The sequence below is a fragment of the Pongo abelii genome, chromosome 9 (genome assembly GCF_028885655.2).
Source record: "Pongo abelii isolate AG06213 chromosome 9, NHGRI_mPonAbe1-v2.0_pri, whole genome shotgun sequence".
NCBI classification, from domain to species: domain Eukaryota; kingdom Metazoa; phylum Chordata; class Mammalia; order Primates; family Hominidae; genus Pongo; species Pongo abelii.
The window spans coordinates 13,097,474-13,119,847 of record NC_071994.2 but is presented as its reverse complement, the minus strand read 5'-3'; the positions used below and the strand labels follow the sequence as shown (position 1 = coordinate 13,119,847).

General features: G+C 53.7%; 1 protein-coding gene across 9 annotated transcripts in view; it reads right to left on the bottom strand.

Annotated features, from left to right (window-relative positions):
- RAB3IL1 (RAB3A interacting protein like 1) overlaps positions 1 to 22,374 on the bottom strand; it is a 48,910-nt gene that overhangs the window by 11,729 nt on the left and 14,807 nt on the right. Inside the window, exon 1 of one of the 9 annotated variants that reach the window (XM_063728098.1) lies at positions 8,766 to 8,789. The exons of 5 other annotated variants lie outside the window; for them this stretch is intronic. Coding sequence is in view for 3 of the 4 variants with exons in the window: in XM_009246265.4 (XP_009244540.2) it covers positions 8,289 to 8,299 (11 nt within the window). In the remaining variant the exon portion in view is untranslated. Of the gene's footprint in view, positions 1 to 8,288; positions 8,510 to 8,765; positions 8,790 to 22,374 lie in introns of those variants that run through there. 3 more of the 9 variants (XM_009246265.4, XM_063728096.1, XM_063728100.1) reach the window with 3 other exon arrangements.

Below are 22,374 nucleotides of genomic sequence, written 5' to 3'. Positions count from 1 at the left end.
CCTCATTCCCCCCACCATCCACACTCCCCACTCCAAAGTGGACCCTGGAGAGGGAAGGGAGGGCGAGGGCCCGGCCAGCGGTGTTTTGTGCCAAGACAGCACCTCTGGACTCGCTCACTCAGCAAAAGCTGGAGGCTCCTGAGCCAGCAGCTTCTGGGCCGCAGCAGCTAGGGCTGGGGATGGGGGGCTGGGCGGGCCGCTGATATCAGTGAGGGAAGTTGGGGGGAGGGGCTCAGGGAGGCTGCACCAGAGGGGGAAGGCAAGGCCAAGGAGAATGGGGGACTCAGGACAGCTGAGGCAGAGGGAGGAGTGAGAGGCAAGTCTGTGGACCAGTCTCCCCTCCCTGTCCTCAGGACCTTGGGAAGGTCACCAAGCAGCCCCTGAGCCTCAGTTTCTCCCTTGGTTAACACACAGAAAATGGGCCCCCAGAGACTCCAGCAAGCAGCCCACTTCCAGCAATGAGTCTCTTCACACAGCCCTGTCCAGCTGCCCAGCCCTACCTGCCCTCTGCTCTGGAACCGGCCCAGAGTGTGGCCTCAAGGCTCCTCAACAGTGTCTATGCCAGACAGGGCTCTCTCCTAATACTCCTGTTTGGGGAAGTCCTGTTGGCAAGGGTCCCCCGCAGCCTGAGAGCTATGGCGGCGCCCTGGGCTGGGGTCTGTGCCCTGGGGACTCACACTGCCAGACTCTACACAGGTCTCTGACCACGCTGTCTCCTTTAAAATTCTCTCAACAGCGGCTGGGCGCAGTGGCTCACGCCTGTAATCCCAGCACTTTGGGAGGCTGAGGCAGGTGGATCACCTGAGGTCAAGAGTTCCAGACCAGCCTGGCCAACATGGTGAAACCCCATCTCTGCTAAAAATACAAAAATTAGCCGGGCCAAGATTGTGCCACTGCACTCCAGCCTGGGCGACAGAGCGAAACTCTGTCTCAAAACAAACAAACAAAAAACTCTCTCAACAGCACTCGTGGTATTGTCCCATTCTACAGATGAGGGGACGGAGGCTCACAGAGTGAAGGGACTTGCCAGGGGTCACTCAGCTGGTCAGTGACAGTGCTGGGACAGGTGGCCAGGTCTTCAGCCCAGGCCCAAAGCTTCCCCGCTGCAGGGGAAGGGCAGGTGGGTGGGGAGTGTGAGTGTTGGAATCGGTGCATCTGCTTCAGGATAAAGCGCTGCTGGGCCCAGGGGGACTCGGAGGCTCCTCTTTGGCTGCAGTAGGGAAATCTGACCCAATTCTGGCCCGAGCTGGCTTCTCAGACTCTGCGCAGGCCCAGAAACCCTCTTTCCAGAAGGCGGGGCCTGGGCAGGGGGAGCTGTGGCAGAGAGAACAGGCCAGATCGGGCAAGCCTGGGGTCCATGTCGGCCTCTGACCTGGGGTACACATGAGCCCCTGGGAATGCTACTGAAATTCTCTGAACCTGCTTCCGCACCTGAGGGATAGGAGCTGAAATCCTGCAGGAGGTGCTCTAAGAATCAAGAGCTCTAAGAGCAGTCCTGACCTGGTGCTGGGTGAATCATGTTCAATCCACAGCCATGTTTGGCTGAGACACCCACGAAGCCTGCCTGGGCTCTGGGTCCCACAGCTTAAACTGGAGGCCTGTGGACCCCTGCCAAGAAGACTTCCCCGAACAAGGGTATTGAGAGCCCTGTCTGGCATGGACACTGTTGATGGAGTGATGGATATGTGTCCCCACCTTAATCATCACGGCCCAAGTCCTCAGGTAGGAGAGGATGGCCATAGTCACTCAGGCTGGGCTGGGGGCTGCTCACTGCAGGCCAAGGGCAAGATGTGACAGCACAGGACAGGACAGAGTTCTCTTGCCATTGCCTATGCCCTGACCGAGGAGAACCAGGCTGCCGGCCCTCCCACGGGCGCCAAGCTTCATCCACTAGTGTGGTCTGGGCCTCTGGCCACAGTGAAAGACTAACTCTCTCTCCTGCTGGTCCCAAGCACATGGGCTGGAGGTGTGGCTGGCTGACCTCACCATTTTCCCAACAGGCTCTCACTTTTGCCTTGTGGGGCAGAGTGGGGACAGGGCCCAATTTTGTAGCCAGAGGAAACAGTGGTCCAGGAGGCCTGAGACAGAGTCTGTGACACCCTTCCCAACCCCCCCAGTAGAAGAGCCCAAAGCCAAATCCTAATGGCAGGAAGTGTGGGAACATGGGAACAGTGGGACCACCCGGTAGCCACCAACTCCCCAACACCAAAGGTGGCAGCAGCAGGAGGGGAAGAAGGGCCTGACCTGCCCTTGGAGGGTAGCCGGAATCTGCAGACCCTCTTCCCCCTCATTTCCAGGCTGCAAGGCCCACTCCTGAGACTCAGAAATTTCAAAGAAGGGACCCTAGGCTCCTCGGGTCCAGCCCAAGCCAGAATCTCCGATCTCACACACACTTCAGCCTCCCAGACCAGAGGCCTGAAAACCTGGCTGTGAACACCCAAGTCAGTGGCAAACTCAGTCGTGGGGCAAGCAGGATCACTTAATGTTCTGCTGCCCAACGTCCCTACCCTCCTCAGTCCAGGTCCACCGCTCTCTGAACAAACCTCCTCAGTCCCCGTTCCCTGCAGAAACAGAGCCCAGCATCTGAGATGAGCCACAGATGCCTCTGGAAAGGAGCCTGTTCAGAGGGTAGGAGTCAAGGTCAGAGGTAGATGGGGCAGCCAGCCAACATCCCCCATCCCAAAGTCAGCTCCCACTGCCGAGAGGCCCGGGCAGTTCATACAGGAAAGGCCCCACGGGTCACTTCCCCAGGAAACACACAACCAAGAGAAAACGCAGTAACCACAATCCTCACCCCACCAGGCCCGCCCTAGGAGGGCCAGCAGGGCTCTTGCCCCGACCCACAAAATAAGAAGGAGACCTAGACTCCGTGGCCCTCGGTCTCTCAGTGTCCCCAAGCCAGCAGGGCCTGGCCAGTGGCCAGACCAGCCTATCCCTCAAGCAGTGCCCAAGATGACCCTGTCTAGTTACCTCCCGGAACTAAAGACCCCTGTTGGTCATGGGTACAATGGATTCATTAAATAAGTAGGGGAGGGGACAGCAAGGGTGGCTCTGAAACTGGGCGAAGGAAAGGGCTGGGAGGGCACACTGGGACCACTCAGTGGGCTGCCAGGGCCCAGGCCTCTAGGGAGGCTGCAGAAACCCCGACCGAGGGCCTGGCTCCCCGGGGTGGTGCCTTGGCACAGGGGCCTGTTCAGACTCACGCTCAGCCTGTGAAGTGAGGCTGAGGGTACGGGGGCTGACAGACATGTGATTCATATCCAGGGACCAAGGGAGTCCCAGGAAAGGGTTGGTGGGCTGGCTCTCAGGCCAGCCTGCAAGCCCAGCAAAGCTTAGCTCCCCTAGAGAGCGGCCAAGTCTTCAGTCCCAAACCCACAAGCATGTCAGGTTCCCAAGCGCTTGGCCATATCCACGCCAGCCCACCATTCCACAGGTGTCATGGCCTGGAAGCTCGGGACAATTGCAGGGAGATGCGCTCCTCCACCTGAGTTTCCAGATGAGGCCCCTGAGGTTCAGAGAGGCATGGTGACCTGGCCAGAATACACAACAAAGAAGTGGCAGGATGGGAACTGAACGCAGAGTACAGGCATAGCGCATCATGTGGCCTGTCACCCAGAGGAAAGGGGATGAATGGCGGTTTCGGAGAAGTGAGGCAAGAGGCAGATGGGGTTTGAGGAAGTCTGAGACAGCGCCCAAGTACTGGGGGTGCCACCCAAGACTGCTGTACAGCCAGGCAGGACCTGGGCTAACAGGAGACAGCAGAGGGGACACACAGAAACAAAAGATGGGAAGGGGAATTGTGGGAGGACCAGGGGCTGGATAGGGGGGCAGGAAAAAGCAACAACAGTAATTAATTAAGATAATTCAAAACTAAGGAAAAGGTGAAAGCTGAGAACAGCAGTACCCATGCTGCGAGTGAGGAACTGGGAGGGGGTCTTTCAGCGACAGGAAAGTGGGTGGCTGAGGCATCTGGGAAGTGGCACGTCCCATAGGCAGCTGAGGGGGAATAGGCAGGATGGGGTGACGCTGTCGAGTGGCACTGGTTTGGGAGAGCAGCTGCAGCCTGAGCCTGGAAGAGGGGCTGTCAGAGGGGACAAGGGTTTGAGAGCCAGAAAGGACGAGAGTGTTGGACACCAGAGCCGAAGAGTGTCCGGGACCCGGGGATGAAAGAGATCGTCATGAGTCTCACTGAGTTGGGCCGGGATCCGATGAGCTCAAGGCAAGGAGGGGACAAAGGGACAGGTGGGAACCAAGGTGGGCCTGGGCCACAGGGGACGGGGGAGCCAGAGCAGGGAGAAGGGTACAATAGCACGTCCTAGTAGCGACCATGGAGGAGGAGCGGGGAGAAGGTCAGGAACAGCTGGGGATGGGAAGCAGATCAGAACACCCGAAGCAGGTGAGTCACACCACGCCTCCGCCAGCCATAGCCCCAGGCCACCAGGCCAGTCCAGCCCAGCCCTGGTGGGGGAATCCAGCCCTGTCTCTCCATGGGAGCCAGCACAGGGCCTAGGAAAGGGCGCATCTCACTACTCTTCTACAGGGCTGGGCACGCAGTACATCCTCAAATCTGCCTGCGGCGACTCTGCCCATTCAGTCCAAGAATTGACACCGAAGACCTCCAATAGCTAGTGTGTATACTGAGCACCCATTATGTGCCAGGCACCCCACCAGCCGTGATCCATCCAATCTGCATGACCAGGCAGCCTCCTTCTTACCACATCCTATTTTGATTTGCATCTCCCTCCCGCTACCTCATTTCCCAAGACCTATTGGGCATAAATCATGTGCAGAGCTTGGAGGGTCTAGGACAAGCAGGATTCTAATGAGGATGTCTGCCCCTGACACCCATGTCCTGATTAAGGAACAGCAGGAGAGATCTCCACCTGTTGAGGGGTAGGGTAGGCAGTTAGATCACGGAGGGCTTCCAGGGAGCAGCAACAGTGAGGGTTATACAACCCCTTCCTAATGAAGAGGCCTGCGTGCCTGACCCTGGAGCCCTCGGGCCATACTTCAGACCCTTGTCTCATGGTCTCTAGTCCCCTGTGACTTGGGCCTTACAGGCAGGAGCCCACAGATCCATGCCCTTAGAATAGCCAAGGCCCAGGGCAGTGAAGTGACTTGCTCAGGATCACACAACCAGTTGATGGCCCCTACGGCCCTGCCTGCCACAAAAACATGCTCCCCAACCCCTGGGAGGTTGGAGTGGTCCCATCTCATTCCTGGGCCATCCATCAATGCCTGGCTCTCTCTAGCCATAGGTATGATGAGCCCCGTCTCTGGGGAAACTGAGACTGGGGGGCTGGAACAGTGTCATGTAGGAACTCGAACGCTGGCTTCTGCTGACCAAGTCCCAAGTGTCCAGCACTGTGTTAGATACAGAAGTACTCAAGATGCTGTCCTTACCTTGTCACCTTGGAGCAGGCTTGGCACCCAAAACTATGAATGTGTGAAACTGTGGGGAATTGGAAGGGGAGCAGCCCAGTTTGGCGGGGCACCTAAAGTCAGACTGGAGCTGCCTCTGGGTTTGGAGTTCAGGGCCCAGGCTCAGGAGTCCCAAAGAAGAGGACCCACCCAGGCTGTGGCAGAGTCCAGCCACTCACTGCTGCCCACCCCAGAAGAGTAGCCCAGGGCTGGGGCCATGACCAGGACCTGGCCATTAACAAAGCACAGCCGCCAAGAGAATGATCTCAGTTCATTTCACAGGTGAGGAAACGAAGCCCAGAAACATCACCGGCCCCGCCGGGGTCACCGACTCCTAATCCCAACTCCTTCTATTCTAGGATCAACAGTCCCAAATATACACCTGCCAGAGCTGTCATCAGATTTGGTCAGTCACCTGGCAAGTATGACTCTGAACAGGACCTCTCCCAACTGCTGCTGGGGTCTGGATGAGCTTCTAGGACACCAGGCACCCAGTGGGGGCTGGCAGCTTGGCCCCTGACTCTAAATCCCTGTTTCCTCACCCAAATGGGGGGCCATAAAAATACAGAGCTCAAGGTAACCCCCAAGCTCTGCCTCACCCCTTCCGCCAGCTTCTCACTGCCCCTCATCCTTTCCATCTGCATTTATGAAGCACCCATTATGATATGAGCTCAGCACCCAGCTAGGCCCCTGGGGGTGCAGGGGTACAGGGGTGCATGCAGGAAGTGAGCCATATTGAGGATTCTGTGGGGGTCAGCCTGGCAGCTGGCTCATCCAGAGTGTTGCTGGGGAATATGGCAGGGGGGCTGGATGGTGGGGAGGGGTCCCTGCCCAGGATTTAAGGCTCTCTGACTCTCCTTGAAGCAACCATCCATCTACTGGTGGCTCTCAGCTGTGTCTGGCCTTGGCCTGGATGCCTCCAGGGAAGGACATTCTCTGACCTGAGATCACTCCCACCCCAGAAACCACTTATTTTACCTAGAGGCCCAGAGAAGGAAGTCCACACTCTCAAGGTAACACAGCAACTAACTCAGCGGCTGTGTTGCCTGAGTCCACCCAGCTGGCACAAGACACAGGCTTCCTGCGGACGAGGCTGCTCCCCAAACACAATTCACCCCAGGCAGGACGGCCCTAACCTCTCCAGGTACCACAAACCCACCTCAAGCACTTTCTCCTAAGCCAGCCTCCTTCCTCCAAGCACAATGCCAACAAATACACTAGTGGCCTTCAACTCTCTCCCTTTAAGAGTCTCAAGCCCAGGCCGGGTGCGGTGGCTCACACCTGTAATCCCAGCACTTTGGGAGGCTGAGGCGGGCGGATCACAAGGTCAGGAGATCGAGACCATCCTGGCTAACATGGTGAAACCCTGTCTCTACTAAAAATACAAAAAAATTAGCTGGGCGTGGTAGCGGGCGCCTGTAGTCCCAGCTACTCGGGAGGCTAAGGCAGGAGAGTGGTGTGAACCTGGGAGGTGGAGCTTGCACTGAGCCGCGCCACTGCACTCCAGCCTGGGCGACAGAGCGAGACTCTGTCTCAAAAAAAAAAAAAAAAAAAAAAAAGAGTCTCAAGTCTTAGGGCAGGTCGTGGTGGTAAAAGCCTGTAATCCTAGCACTTTGGGAGGCTGAGGCTGGCGGATCACCTGAGGTCAGGAGTTCGAGACCAGCCCGATCAATATTGTGAAACCTCGTCTCTACTAAAAATACAAAAATTAGCCGGGTGTGGTGGCGTGTGCCTGTAGTCCCAGCTACTCGGGAGGCTGAGAAGGTGAATTGCTTGTACTCAGGCCGCGGAGGTTGCAGTGAGCTGAGATCTCGCCACCACACTCCAGCCTGGGTGACAGAGCAAGGCTCCGTCTGGGGGGGGAAAAAAAAAAAAGTTCCAAGCCTCTCCACACCTCACCCCTACCAGGAGCCCACTCTCTCCGCACCCCCTGCTGGGGAATGAAAGGCCATCCCTCCCCTAGCATCGCAGCTCAACCTTTGCTAGGTGTCATGGAGTGAAGTGGATCCTGCCTGCCTTTCCAAGGGGGCTTCCCTCACTCCTCAGCTGTAGCTGGGCAGTAGCCTTCTCCTGGGACCACTCATCTGGCCCAGGGGGCACAGGAGTACAACCTGTCCCCCATTCTGGCTACATTTCCTCCAGGACCTGGTCTTTCCAGACCATGGGGAAGAGGAAGTGTTTGCCCAACTCCACAAAAACACCACAACCTTTCTGCACATACAGGGCAGGGGTCCCACATCAGATGGGCCAGGAACTGCAACTGCCCCTGAGAACCAATGGCCTGAACAGACACAGCTATTGGGGCCACTAATCCAGGACCCGGAGTCTGTGCTACCCCACTCTAGGCTGCCGGGGGGGGGGGGTCCCACTCCACACCTCTGAGAACCTCCGTACTTCGAGAGTCCGCCCCACAAGGAGGTTCTGCCCTTAACTTGGGAGCCACCCTGGCAAAGACCCAGCCCCTCTTTCCCAGCTACACTGCTTTCCAAGAGTTCATCCAGCCGAGGGGGTTGAAGGACAGGTTGGGAGGGTGGGCTGCGGGTCCTTCCTCTAGGTGCATGCCCCAGAGTCGTGCACACTCTTCCCCACTCCCCGACTCTTCTCACTTGCGCTCCTGATGAGCTAAGAGTTGACGCTGTCACCCCGGGACGGTCGGCTGCCCACCCTTCGCACCCTGAACCCCCAGAGAGACCCCCGACCCCTCCCCCGGAGTCTCCTGGCTGCGAGTCGGCTCGCCTGCAGGCAGGGCGGGCGCGCACAGCACCTCCGGGTGGCGGCGCAGACCCGGCGGGGACCCCCCAATCCTCTCGTTCCGGGAGGCGGCCGCGGCCCAGACCCAGCGCGGGACCGCGAGCGCGCGGACCTACCCGCTCCACATCCCGGCGCTTCGGGGCGCCCAGGCGTCCGTTCCCAGCGCCGCCGCCGCGTCCTCCCAGCGCCGCGTCCCCGCCCGCCGCCCGCCGCCGACTCCGCCCGGGGCCGAGCCGCCCCACCGCCTGTCAGCCCTGCCCGCGGCCGGTCAGTAGGTTTCAGCCGCCTGGGCTCGCGGCCCCCAGCCCAGCCTCGACCCTGCCCTGGGCGGGTCACGTGGCGGAGGGGGGGCGGCCCGAGGACACGTGCCCGGCCCCGCCCCTCCGCCGGCCCGGCGCTGGGATCCGGCGCGCGCTCCCAAGGCCCGGCCCCACCCGGCCCGCCGCGCCGGGACAGGGAGACCGCGGCACTGGGAAGGAACCCGGCCCCCAACATCCCGCGGCCCGCGCCGCGCTCAGACTTCCCAGCTGACCCCTCCTCTCCAGTCGCCCTCCGCACCACCCACTTTGGGCCACCCCTGCTCAAGAACCTACAATGGCTCCCGAGCTCTCTGCTCTTCGATTCTCACACAGATTGTTACTTAAGGCCAGCAGACACCCTCCCCCCTCCTCACCCGGCACTCCTTCCCTAGGCTGTCTGCTTAGTGCCTGTCCCTGTGCAACATCCTGCCTGCTGGGAAGGGGAGGGAACAAACCCGAAACAAGTTTTCTGAGTACTACTCTCTGAGTTTTATCCCGAAGGAGTTTCCACTTCTGGTCCAACTCTCCTCACTCAGCCTCCTGCCACTTAACATGCTCTGCCCATCCCTGCCTTTACCCACCATCTGCCCTCTGGATAGTATTCCCCACCCCACCCCCACCGACACACACACATACACACACCTGTCTGGTCCCACATCCTCTGTGAAACCGTCCCTGAATCCCAGACGACTGGTCTACCTGTCCCTCAGTTCCTCCGTCCCACCCATTCTGAGTCCTGATCATTCGTCTCAACTTCAGCCTGGGACTGGACCAGTAAGAGCAGAACCCGTCTTCTCTCCACCAGGAACCGTGGCTCCCAACCTTCCCTGTCTAGGGGAGGACTGGAAGCATGGTGGGAGGTACTTCCCCTTCTAGGTGCTACCAGAGGTCCCAGCGCTACCCCTCCAGGCCCACTGACTCAGGCCGCAGGCTCAAGTTAGTCAGATCTTCATTTGAGGACACATTTTATTCATTCATTCTACTCATTCATATATTCAGCCACTCCATCTGAGGATAGACTGTGGGCCATGCAAGGGCTGGGGACCCAGAAGGAAACTGTACAGACATAGGCTCTGCCCTCCTGGGGCTCCACGTTGGTGGAGGATGGAGGATGGGGGACGTATTCTCTAAGACCTCCACGTCCAGGGCACAAATAGACAACAATGCTCTTTCCCCGCTGGGCACAGCGCACACCAAGGTATGGAATCTGGAGAGTGGAGGCGAGGCTGGATTCTATGCTTTGCTGCTCCCTTGGCCAGCACTTTGTGCAGTGAACAACCTAGGCAGTTCTCCATAGCATCCCTTCCAACTTTTTAGAATCATTCAGCCCAGGACTCCCATAGCCATCACTCAACAGGGCAGTTGTTTCCATGGCCATGGCTTCCAGCGGATAGGGAGTCTCTCTTTCTTGGAGCTGTGTTCCGCCACCCCACACCCAGCCCAGCTCAGGGTCTGGCCCACCCAAAGCAGATGTCCACATGTGTTTGCTGGCTTGAATCCCTCATCAGTTGGTCTTGAGCGACTGTTGTTTTCCTGGCCCTTGTTTTGTTCACTATTTAGAGAAGGAGGAGAAAATGACACAAAAGGAACCCAGCAGGGGCCCTTGCCCTCCAAGTCTTCACAAGCCCCGGTGGGAGATAAGTCATGGCAACCCAGACCAATGGGAGATAAAGGGTGGAGGAGGTGTCAGCTCAGGGCTATGTCCCTGGAGGAAGAGTCCTCAGGCTGGGAGGGCTGGTGGACCGGGGAGGCCTTTGAGCGAGGTCTCGAAGGACAAGTCTGTGGTCACCACTCTGGAAGCATCCACACTCAGTTTCTAACGAAAAATAGCCTGTCATCCATGCTTCCTGCTACCATGGACTCCTAGGCCTCACTGCCACCCCCAGTAGGGAGGACCCTACTGCTCAGCTGAACTTGCTCCTCAGTTGAAAAGGATGGGCTCCGAGAAGTTAAGGAACCTGTCTGATATCACACACCCAGGGCAGTGGGGCTGAGTCCTCTTACACCCGTTTTCCAAAAAGACCACCCAGAAACTAGAGGCTCACTGGCAGCTGCAGCTGTGTGCAGCCAGGCAACAAGAGGTTCCTGAGCACATGCTAGGTGTCCGGCCAGTGGCAGGGAAGGGATAAATAAAAGTTGTGTCCTCTGCCCACAAGCCACTGCCCTCCTCAGCCTCCCTCCCTCCATCTCCCTCTGCCTGCTCCATCCCAAGCCTGGCAGCCTTGACCACAGACCCTTGGCTGAAGGCAGCTGAGAAGCAGGAGACAGTCAGCCTGGATGACCCAGGCCCTGATTCTGGACTTAGAGGTCTGTCCTCAGCACACTGTGTGACCCAGGATGAGTGTCTTGCCCTCTCTGAGCTTCAGTCTCCACCTCTGTACAGCCACCAAATTGGACAAGACAATCAGAGCCATTGCCTAGGACTCTCTGAGCCCAGCTTCTCACACCGGCTGCCCTGAAGCTTGCCAAGACTCCCCCTCCCCTCCATGCCCCAGGTCTTGAGCTCACCTGTCTGTGCCCCAGGGCTCTTCTCTCAAGTTCCCCTCAAGTGCAGGGCACAGGCCTGATGGGGCGTAGCGGACAGTCCCTGCACTCATGGCCAGGAACACGGGACATGTCCCTCGGGCGGGGCACCCAGCGCGCTCCTCAGAAGAGTCCATGCTTGGAAGGCCAGACTGAGGGTCCCTCTGGAGGGTGCCGGGAAGGGAGGTAGCAGGAGCCTTCTTCCCCCCACCAGGCTGAGCCTCACACTGACCTTTGCTATCTCCCCAGAGCAGCAGCCTGGGAGGGAGGCACCACCTCCCAGGACAGCCGCTATCTCCTTCAACCCCGTAATTATTAACTCTTGTGGCTCCTCAGGCAGCAGAAGACACTGGGCCCTCCTTCCTGGGCTCTGGGGAGGTGAGACACCTCTAGGGGAGGCCCCGTGTTTCAGCCAGGCTCCCAGATGGTCTGCTTGTCCCCTCACCACGCAGGCTGGGGTGTTGGAAAGAGCCCGTCCAGCCTTGATCCTGTCATAGCTGTCATAGCTGGCTGTGTAGCCCTAGACAGGCCCTCCCGTCTGTGACCACAGACCTGAATATCCCCTTAAAACTTTGTTATTGGCTGGGCGCGGAGGCTCACGGTTGTAATCCCAGCACTTTGGGAGACTGAGGCGGGCGGATCACCTGAAGTCAGCAGTTCAAGACCAGCCTGACCAACATGGTGAAACCCTGTCTCTACTAAAAATACAAAATTAGCCAGGCATGGTGGCGCATGCCTGTAATCCCAGCTACTCGGGAGCCTGAGGCAGGAGAATTGCTTGAACCCGGGAGGCGGAGGTTGCAGTGAGCTGAGATTGCACCACTGCACTCCAGCCTGGGCAACAAAAGCGAAACTCCGTCTCAAAAAACAAAACAAACAAAAAACTGTTATTTTTTATTTTTTTCTTTATTTTTAAATCTTTTAAAAAAAAGATTTAAAAGATTTATTTTAAATCTTTTTCTTAGATTTGAGATTCCCAGTTTTGTTTTTTGTTTGTTTGTTTGTTTGTTTTTAATTTTTCAAGGCAGGGTCTCGCTCTGTCACCCAGGCTGGAGGGCAGCCTCAAACTCCCCGGCTCAAGCCATCCTCCCACCTCAGCCTCCTGAGCAGCTGGGACTCCAGGCATGTGTCACCATGCTTGGCTAATTTTTTAATTTTTTTTTTTTTTTTTTGGAGAGACGGGGTCTCACTACCCTTAAAACTTTTCACCACCACCACCCAGGAACAACTCAGTGGTAGCAGCTGGGAACACAGGCCTGGGGTCAGACAGACTGGATTCAACCCCACTTTCAGACAGTGTGCCTTTGAGCACGTTAGCCTCTCTGTGCCTCAGTTTCTCCAACTGTGAAATGGATTCTCACCCTCCAAAGCACACCAGGCCAGTTGCCATTGCCCAGATGTGCCCATTCCTCTTCTTTCCACATACTATCCCCTCTGACTGCTATCTCCACTGCATCCTGCCTCTGCTGGTAAGTTTCTCTTTTGTTCATACTCCCTCCTCTAGGAATCCCTCCCCTGTGGGTTACTTTTTTCCTCTGCAGGCACCAGAGCCCTCAGACACATGGTTAGCCCTGCGTTATGACAAACACCCCCTGGAACTGTTGGACACTCCCACAAGAACTGAGTGGCCCTCTGGGCAGAGGCTGGGCCATCCTTGTCACCCTTCTCAGTGTCACCTTGCCTGGTACACAGACTCCATCCACCTGTGGGATGGTGTGAATGTGCTACCCTGTCTTCATTTGGCCCAAATTCTCATCCTGGTTCCGCCACTCGCTGACTGTGTGGCCTTAGGCAAGTCACTTAACCTCTCTGGGACTCAGTTTCCTCATCTATATAAAATGGGAAGTTCTCCCCTGTGAAGTAGTGAGTATTAAAGCAGATAACATTTGTGGCCAGGTGCTGTGGCTTACACCTGTAATCCCAGCACTTTGGGAGGCCGAGGTGGGAGGATCACTTGAGCCCAGGAGACCAGCCTAGGTAACAAACCGAGACCTCATCTCTATTATTTTTAAAAAAACCCGTCTCTACTAAAAATACAAAAAATTAGCCGGGTGTGGTGGCAAGTGCCTGTAGTCCCAGCTACTTGGGAGGCTGAGGCAGGAGAATGGAGTGAATCTGGGAGGCGGAGCTTGCAGTGAGCCGAGATCGCGCCACGGCACTCCAGCCTGGGTGGCAGAGCGAGACTCCATCTCAAAAAAAAAAAAAGTTTAAAAAAAGAAGACAGCTGGGGTCGTTGGCTCACACCTGTAATCCCAGCACTTTAGGAGGCGGAGGTGGGCAGATCATCTGAGGTTGGGAGTTTGAGACCAGCCTGACCAACATGGAGAAACCCCATCTCTACTAAAAATACAAAATTAGCCGGGCGTGGTGGCGCATGCCTATAATCCCAGCTACTTGGGAGGCTGAGGCAGGAGAATCGCTTGAATCCAGGAGGCAGAGGTTGCAGTGAGCTGAGATCCCGCCATTGCACTCCAGCCTGGGCAACAAGAGCCAAACTCTGTTTCAAAAAAAAGAAGAAGATAACATTTGTGAAGTGTCTGCCACAGTGTAGACTGAAAGAAGTGTTTCCTATTCCCTTCTCCCCGGACTTCCCTCTTCTTTCTGGGTAGCCTCTGAGTCCCTGCTGGGGAGAAGCTGCCAGTTCCTCACACCCCGCCCCGCCCTGCCCCGCCCAGCGGATAACAATATCTCCCACTTGGGCTTTGGGCTGCGAAGCTCTCCAGCCTAATGCAAACCAGATGCTGGCCTCCCTTTCCTGGCAATGAATTTTCCATGGCCTGCTCCCACCCCCTTCCTGTTTTTGCTCCTCTCTGATCCCCCTGCTCAGTTCTCCTGTGCCCCCACCTTCCTCTGCTGGGCAACCTCTGGGCCCACCTGGAAACAATTAATGGAAAACAGGATATGTGAAGGGTGGGGGTCTCCCCATCACCCCAACATGGCAGGAGGGGAAGGGGCTTGGCCTGGCTGGTGGCAACGTATGTGGGAGTTGGTCCCTCCCTGCCAAGGCCCCACCAGCCTCTTGGTGGGAGGGGAAAGGGGAAACTGAGTCAGAGTTGCTGGAGACTGTATGGAAAAACCTGTTATGTTTCTGGACATTTAGACACAGCTTGGACTGGATGGGAAGCTTTGAGGATCTTGTCTTTGGTTGTAACTTCTTAGAAAAAAGCAGAGCCAGAAAAGGCCCGATTGTCTCTTCTTGCAGATGAGGAAATTGAGGCTCAGAGACTCATCCAGGGTCACTGGTGAGTCACAGCAAGAAGCAGCCAGGTCTGGGACATCTTGTCAGTAAAAGCCGCTGCCTGAAGTCACCTCCCCTGCTTGCTATCTCAGCGTCATTCCTGCCTGCCCTTCCCCTGCCTCTGCATAGAGCTCAGTCACGAGGGGAGGCTCACAAGGCCACCCTCCGCCTGCCTGTGGCGCAGACACCTCCCAGCTGGCAGGCTCGAGGCAGCCACGCACACCTGGCTGGGCAGACTTTGAAGCACCTGGATTTTCCCCTGCAGGGCTGGGCGCTCAGCAGAGGGGCCCTGGGTAAGCTCCAGGAACATGTGTGCAGGTGGGCCCTTCCTTGGTCTCCTTGACCCTGCGAACCTCCTCAGGTCAGCCGGTGCTGGTCTTCAGAGTGAGGGCTCCCCCATTTCCATGAAAACAACAGCCCCAGGGCTCCTGAAAGCCGGTTCTGGCTGCCCCTCCCTCCGCCAGCTGTGCAGGGTGTTTGGACAGCGGGGATGGAATGTTTTGCAGCCAAAGTCCTCCCTGGATCTCTGAGCTCAGATTTCAAGCAGGAGGGAAAGAGTACGCTGGCTCTGGCTCCAGGGAGAGGGGAAGCGACTCAGGAGGTCAAACTTGGGCCTGGAGGCTCCCTGCTCTGTCCCCAGGCCTGACCAAGACCAGGCCCAGGCCCCTCAGGGAAGGGCAGGACAGAGGGTGTGGAGGCGGCCGGCCGAATGGGGTCACAGCTTTGGTCAGGCCAACCTGGTGAAGCCAGGCCCCGGGGACAGTCTGGGCTCAGGGAGGGGCTCAGCCCAGGACAGCACTTTGAGAACACTAAGATTCACAACAGACCTCCTTCGACACCATCTCCATTTTTTAGGGAGGGCAGTTGGGGTCCAGAGAGGGCAGGCACTTGTCCCAGGTGGTACAGCAGGCTGGGTACAGAGCTGGGCTAGCAGCCAGGCCTCCGGAAGCTAAAATTGCTCTTTTCACTGTCCAGGAAGTTCCCATCCTCACTCTCAGCCCCAGAGATACAGCCCCTGCCAGTGAGTCGTCATCTTTGCTTCTTCCCCAAATGACGCAGGCAAAAGAATCTACTCACAAAGTCAGTTCACAAAGCAAGCACAGACACTGAGCTCCAGGCCAGCCTCTGAGAGACTGGCATTAACCTACTTGAGGACAAGGCAGAGGCCCTGAGAGAGGATCCCTGGCCCATCTCCTGCTCTGGGGCCAGAGCTCCCCCAGTTCTCCACCACAGCTGCCCAGGCCCCTCAGCGCCCCCCACCCCCCGCCGAAACAAATCCGTTCTCTGGCTGTGAAGAACCGTAAGTTCTAGACACAAATATATGGAAGCTAGTTTGAGCCTCAGTTTACCCACCTTAAACCTGGGAGGATTATCTTTGTTCCACTTGACTTATCATCATATTGTGGGGTGCTGATGGTGAGGGGCGGGAGGGGCTGGTGAACCCCTTTGGAAATGTCAACATTTCCCGGTAATGAAACTGACCTCAGATGAAGAAGGAAGGAAGGGAGAAGGGGATTCCTTTGGGCGCAGATGGGTGTGGGAGTCCAACCAAGGTGCCTGGGGCCTGAGCTGAATTCCTAGAGATGAAACCTGTTCGCCCACTCTCAACTCCTCAGAAGGAAAGCTCAGCCACCTTGTGGAATTATTAGGGAACACAGAATCCATCAGAAACCTTTAGGGGGAAAACATGACTAGTGGGGGAGGGTGTGACCCCCAGAGGGCTGATGACTGCCTTCCAAGGTGGCCAAATGTGGGGTGAACTGGAGACTGTGCTAGGATCTTTATGCGCAATCTCAGACTCTGTTCATCCTTGCAGCGGCCCAACAGTCCTTGGTGGTCCTTCATTGCTTTCTGTTCCCATTTTAAAGATGAGGAAACAGATTTGGAAAGGTTAAAGGATTTGGCCAATGGCTAACAAGTAAAGGAACTCGGATTTTAACCCAGGTTTGTCTGACTCCAAAGCTTGTTTTCCTATCCCTCCACCACTCACTCTCTCAGGAGGAAGGGTAAAGTGAGGCTTTTTAAAGAAAGTAGGGATTGAAGAATAAATAGGATTTAAATATCCATATAGAGCCGGGTGCAGTGGTTCACAGCTGTAATTCCCAGCACTTTGGAAGGTTGAGGTGGGCGGATCACTTGAGGTCAGGAGTTCAAGACCAGCCTGGCCAACATGGTAAAAACCCTGTCTCTACTAAAAATACACAAATTAGCCACGCATGGTGGCACACACCTGTAATCCCAGCTACTTGGGAGGCTGAGGCAGGAGAATTGCTTGAACCCGGGAGATGGAGGCTGCAGTGAGCCAAGATCACACCACTGCACTCCAGCCTAGGCAACAGAGCAAGACTGTGTCTCAAAAAAAAAAAAAAAAAAAATCCATATAGAAATGAAGGATGGACATCCCCTGCAGAGGGACCAACAGGTACAAGGCCTGGAGGTGGGAAGGGCAGAACACAGACAGAGAGAGGCAAACCCTTCACTTTGCCAGGAGCTCAGGCTCATTTGGGACAGGAAAAAAAAGTCTGGAAAGGCAGCCTCAGGTTAAATCCTGAAAAGCCTTGGAGGCGAGTTAAAGAATTTGGACTTTATTCTAAAGGCTCCGAGGAGATGGTTAAACATTTTTGAGCAGACGAGAGAAATGATCAGAGCCCTGCTTTGGGAAGATTAAATGGACAGCTGTGTGCATAAAAAATAGAAGTGAACACTTATTACACATCTAGCAAGGGAAAGACTTTCTAAACTTGGAAACATTTTGAAGAGATCTTAACAGAAAAAGATCAATAGATCTGTCCGCATTCAAATGTAAAGCTGCTTTATGCTCCTTCCTGCCAGAAAAAAAAAAAAAAAGCCAAAATTAAAAGGCAAATAACTTGGCGAAAATATTCCCAGGCAATGGCAATGCGTTAATATCTTTAACATATAAAGAATTTGCAAAAATCAATAAGAAAAAACACTGGGAGCTCAGTAGAGGTGTTCGCTCATTCATCAGATTTTTAAGAACACACATGCCAAGTGCTGATGGCATATTAGTGAACCAGACAATGTTTCTGCACTCATGAAGTATACAGTTTAGGAGGGGATTATGTGTAGGGGGGGATTCAGACATCTAATTACAGCATGATATGGTTTGGGTATTTGTCCCTCCAAATTTCACATTGAAATATGATCCCCAATGTTGGAGGTGGGCCTTGTGGGAGGTGTTTCGGTCATGGGGGCTTGGTTCCCTCATGAATGGCTTGGTGCCGTCCCTGTGGTAATGAGTTGCTGCAGGATCTGATTCTTTTTTTGAGATCGAGTCTCACTCTGTCGCCCAGGCTGGAGTGTAGTGCCGCCATCTCAGCTCACTGCAACCTCTGCCTCCCGGGTTCAAGTGATTCTCCTGCCTCAGCCTCCAGAGTAGCTGGGACTAAAGGTGCACACCACCACGCCTGGCTAAATTTTGTATTTTTAGTAGAGATGGGGATTTCACCATGTTGGCCGGGCTGGTCTCGAACTCCTGACCCTGTGATCTGCCCGCCTCGGCCTCCCAAAGTACTGGAATTGTAGATGTGAGCCACGCCTGGCCGAGATACAGAAAACTTTTATTTCATCACTCTTTCTTGCCTGGTGCCAGGCCCATGCAATGCCACAATCTTGGCTCACTGCAACCTCCACCTCCCAGGTTCAAGCGATTCTCCTGCCTCAGCCTCCTGAGTAGCTGGGATTACAGGCACTATGCCTAGCTAATTTTTGTATTCTTAGTAGAGACGGGGTTTCAGCATGTTGGCGAGGCTGCTCTCGAACTCCTGACCTCAGCTGATCCACCCGTCTTGGCCTCTCAGTGCTAGGACTATAGGCATGAGCCACCGCACCCAGCCGGATCTGATTCTTAAAAAGAGTCTGGGACCTCCCTCCATCTCTCTCTTTTTCTCTCTCTCACCATGTGACATGCATGCCCCCCTTTAACCTTCCACCATGATTGGAAGCTTTCTGAGGCCCTCATCAGAAGCAGATGCTGGTGCCATGCTTCCCGTACAGTTGGCAGAACTGCGAGCCAGAGAAACCTCTTTTCTATACAAATTGCCCAGACTCAGGTATTCCCTATAGCAATGCAAAACAGACTAACACACAGGACCACAGGTCAGGTGCAAGGATAGGGGAAGTGCAAAGTCATCTGGGAGCACATCCAGGAATTCCTAACCTAGACTTAAGGTTAGGAGTCTGGAAAAATTTCCTGAGGCAGGAGTTTGGGAGTGGAAACAGAGACCATTGAAAGAGTTGGGGCTGGCAAGAGAGTCAGGGGCTAGATCATGTGGGGCCTTGTATGTGGTATGGTTTGGCTCTGCATCCCTGCCCAAATCTCATGTCGAATTGTAATTTCCAGTGTTGAAGGAGAGGCCTGGTGGGAGTTGACTGAGTCATGGTAATATATTTCCCCCCTGCTGTTCTTGTGATAGTGAGTCAGTTCTCACAAGATCTGGTTGTTTAAAAGTCTGTAGCACCTCCCCCTTTGCTCTCTTCCACCTGCTCTGGCCATGTAAGATGTGCCTGCTTCCCCTTCACCTTCAGCCATGATCGTAAGTTTCCTGAGGCCTCTCCAGCCATGCCTCCTGTACAGCCTGCAGAACAATGAGTCAATTAAACCTCTTTTCTTCATAAATTACCCAGCCTTGAGTAGTTCTTATAGCAATGTGAGAATGAACTAATACAGTATGCTAGGTAAGGAGTTCAAACTTTATACTTAAAGACTAAGAGGAGTCATTGAAGGATTTACGTAGGAGTGTGATGTGAACGGATTTACGTATCAAAAAGATGGCTCCTATGGATAAGTGTGGCATGGCTTGGAGAATTTCTGCTCCTTAGTGATGTGGTGGACTTGGAGCAGAGAGGAACCTTCCTGCTACAGAAAAAGAAATTCTAGAAAAAGAGGCTATAATTCTTTGAGGACATGTTGTCTATCAAGCTCTAGGCCTTGTCTGCCAAAGCCACTTCCTTACCCACAAAGGAAAGTGCCTCCAGGAGGGAGGTTGGGGACATGAATGTTGGGCATCTACATGGTGCTAGGACCCTCAAAATACATGGAGCTAGGACCCTCAAAATACACGGAGCTAGGACCTTCAGAATACACAGAGTTAGGGCCCTCAAAATACACAGCACTAGGACCCTCAGAATACTCGGCGCTAGGACCCTCAGAATACACGGCGCTAGGACCCTCAAAATACATGAAGCTAGGACCCTCAAAATACACGGAACTAGGACCCTCAAAATACACGGAGCTAGGACCCTCAAAATACACGGCACTAGGACCCTCAGAATACTCGGCGCTAGGACCCTCAAAATACACGGTGCTAGGACCCTCAAAATACATGAAGCTAGGACCCTCAAAATATATGGAGCTAGGACCCTCAAAATACACGGAGCTAGGACCCTCAAAATACACGGAGCTAGGACCCTCAGAATACGCAGAGCTAGGACCCTCAAAATACACGGCACTAGGACCCTAAGAATACTCGGTGCTAGGACCTTCAAAATACACGGCGCTAGGACCCTCAAAATACATGAAGCTAGGACCCTCAAAATACATGGAGCTAGGACCCTCCAAATACATGGAGCTAAGACCCTACAAATACTTGGAGCTAGGACCCTCCAACTACACGAAGTGAGGACCCTCAAAATACATGGAGCTAGGACCCTCAAAGAGGGCTGAAGTGTTTCATGTTGGTGACACCCCTGGCTCCAGGCAGAAGCAGATTCAACTCCTCTTTGGAGGAATGTGTCCAAATTTAGATATGAAGGATTCCTATTGCTCAATATTAAGCAGTGAGCTCACAATCAGAGATCACCAGCACATAAAGATGCTAGCTACTATGAGTAAGAATCAACAGAAACAACACAAAACAGATTTAGATGCTACAGGACTCCAGGTAGTGGTCTCCTATATATGATATTGAAAGGTTAACACATAAATTTTTAGAATCTATTTTTAAAGAAAAAGAACACACAAAATTTACAAAAAACAAAAAAAAAATTTTTAATTATGGCTACATTATACTTGTACATATTTGTGGGGTATATGTGACCTTTTGACACAAGCATACAATGTATAATGATCAAATCTGGGTAACTGGGATATTCATCACCTCAAACATTTATCATTTCTTTGTGTTGAGAACATTACAAATCATCTCTTGTAGCTATTTTGACATGTATGATAAGTTATTGTTAATATATATGTATGGGTGGGCATGGTGGCTCCCAGCACTTTGGGAGGCTGACGAACGTGGATCGCTTGAGCCCAGGAGTTCGAGACCAGCCCAGGCAAAATGGTGAAACCCTGTCTCTGCTAAAAACACAAAAATTAGCTGGGCTTGGTGGCACGCGCCTATTGTCCCAGCTACTCGGGAAGCTGAGGCACGAGAATCGATTGAACCCAGAAGGCAGAGGTGCAGTTTATCGCACCACTACGCTCCAGCCTGGGTGACAGAGTGAGACTTGGTCTCAAAAAATTTTAAAAAAATTAAAAAAAAAAATGTATCAACTGAAGATGAATAAACAAGAGATTATCAAGGAGAACCAAGCAGATTTTTTTTTTTTTTTGAGACAGAGTCTTGCTCTGTCGCCAGGCTGGAGTGCAGCGGCGTGATCTTAGCTCACTGCAACCTCTGCCTCCTAGGTTCAAGCGATTCCCCTGCCTCGGCCTCCTGAGTAGCTGGGACTACAGGTGTGCGCCACCACACCTGGCTAATTTTTTGTATTTTAGTAGAGACAGGGTTTCACCATGTTGGCCAGGATGTTCTCGATCTCCTGACCTCAAGTGATCTGTCTGCCTCAGCCTCCCAAAGTGCTGGGATTACAGGTGTGAGCCACCGCGCCTGGCTTTTTTTTTTTTTTTTTTTTTTTGACAGAGTCTCACTCTGCTGTTGCCCAGGCTGGTGCGCAGTGGTGCAGTCTCGGCTCACTGCAACCTCTGCCTCCCAGGTTCAGGTGATTCCCCTGCCTTGGCGTCCTAAGTAGCTGGGACTACAGGAGCACGCCACCACTATGCCCGGCTAATCTTTGTGGTTTTAGTAGAGACAGGGTTTTGCCACGTTGCCCAGGCTGGTCTCAAACTCCTGGGTTCAAGCGATACACCTGCCTCAGCCTCCTGAAGTGCTGAGCCACCGCTTCCAGCCAAGCATAGACTTATAAGGTCTATGAAATCAAAATAGAAAATAGAGAATGGAGGGGAGGTGATATTTGTTTAATGGGTATGGAGTTTCATTTGGGAAGGTAAAAAATGTTCTAGAGATGGATGATGGTTGCACAACAATGGGAATGTAATTAATGTCACTAAACTATATACTTAAAAATGTTCAAAATATTTTTTAAAAAGTCATATCTGACCACCTAAGCATAAGGATATGGAAAGGCTGAGCTTGAAAAATTACACCAAAAGCAAGATGGTATTTCTGCATTAATAACCAAACTTTAAGACGAATCATGGTGAATCATGCATGTAATCCCAGCACTTTGGGAGGCTGAGAAGGGAGGATCACTTGAGCTCAGGAGTTCGAGACCAGCCTGGGCAACATGGGGAGACCCCATCTCTACAAAAAATCAAAAATTAGCCAGGCGCGGTGGTGCAGGCCTGTAGTCCCAGCTACTTGGGTGGCTGAGGCAGGAGGATCACTTTAGCCTGGGAGTTCAAGGCTGCAGTGAGTTGTGATCATGCCACTGCATTCAATCTGGGCAACACAGCAAGACCCTGTCTCAAAAAGACCAAATTAATAGCAAACTTTAAGACGAAAAACATTATTAGTGTAGAGGTGGTCACTATGCAGTAATAATAAAATGATGACAATGTTTAAAAAAAATTCACCAGATACATATAACCATCTAAATTAATATGTGCCTAATAAAATAGCCTAAAATATTTAAAGCAAAAATAATTAAAGCTACAGGGGAAAATAGACACATCTATCATTATGGTGTGAGATGTCAACAAATCTCTCTGAACTATGGCTACATCAAGGCAGCAAAACATCAGGAGCTGGCGGCAGCAGAGACCACTGGCCTTGGTAGTAACTGAAGTATAAAGCACTAGATCAAAGCAAACCAATAAGCAATTTGATCCCTAGGTCCCCTCCTCTACTCCATGTCACTGACCAACTGCCCCTTTCTTAG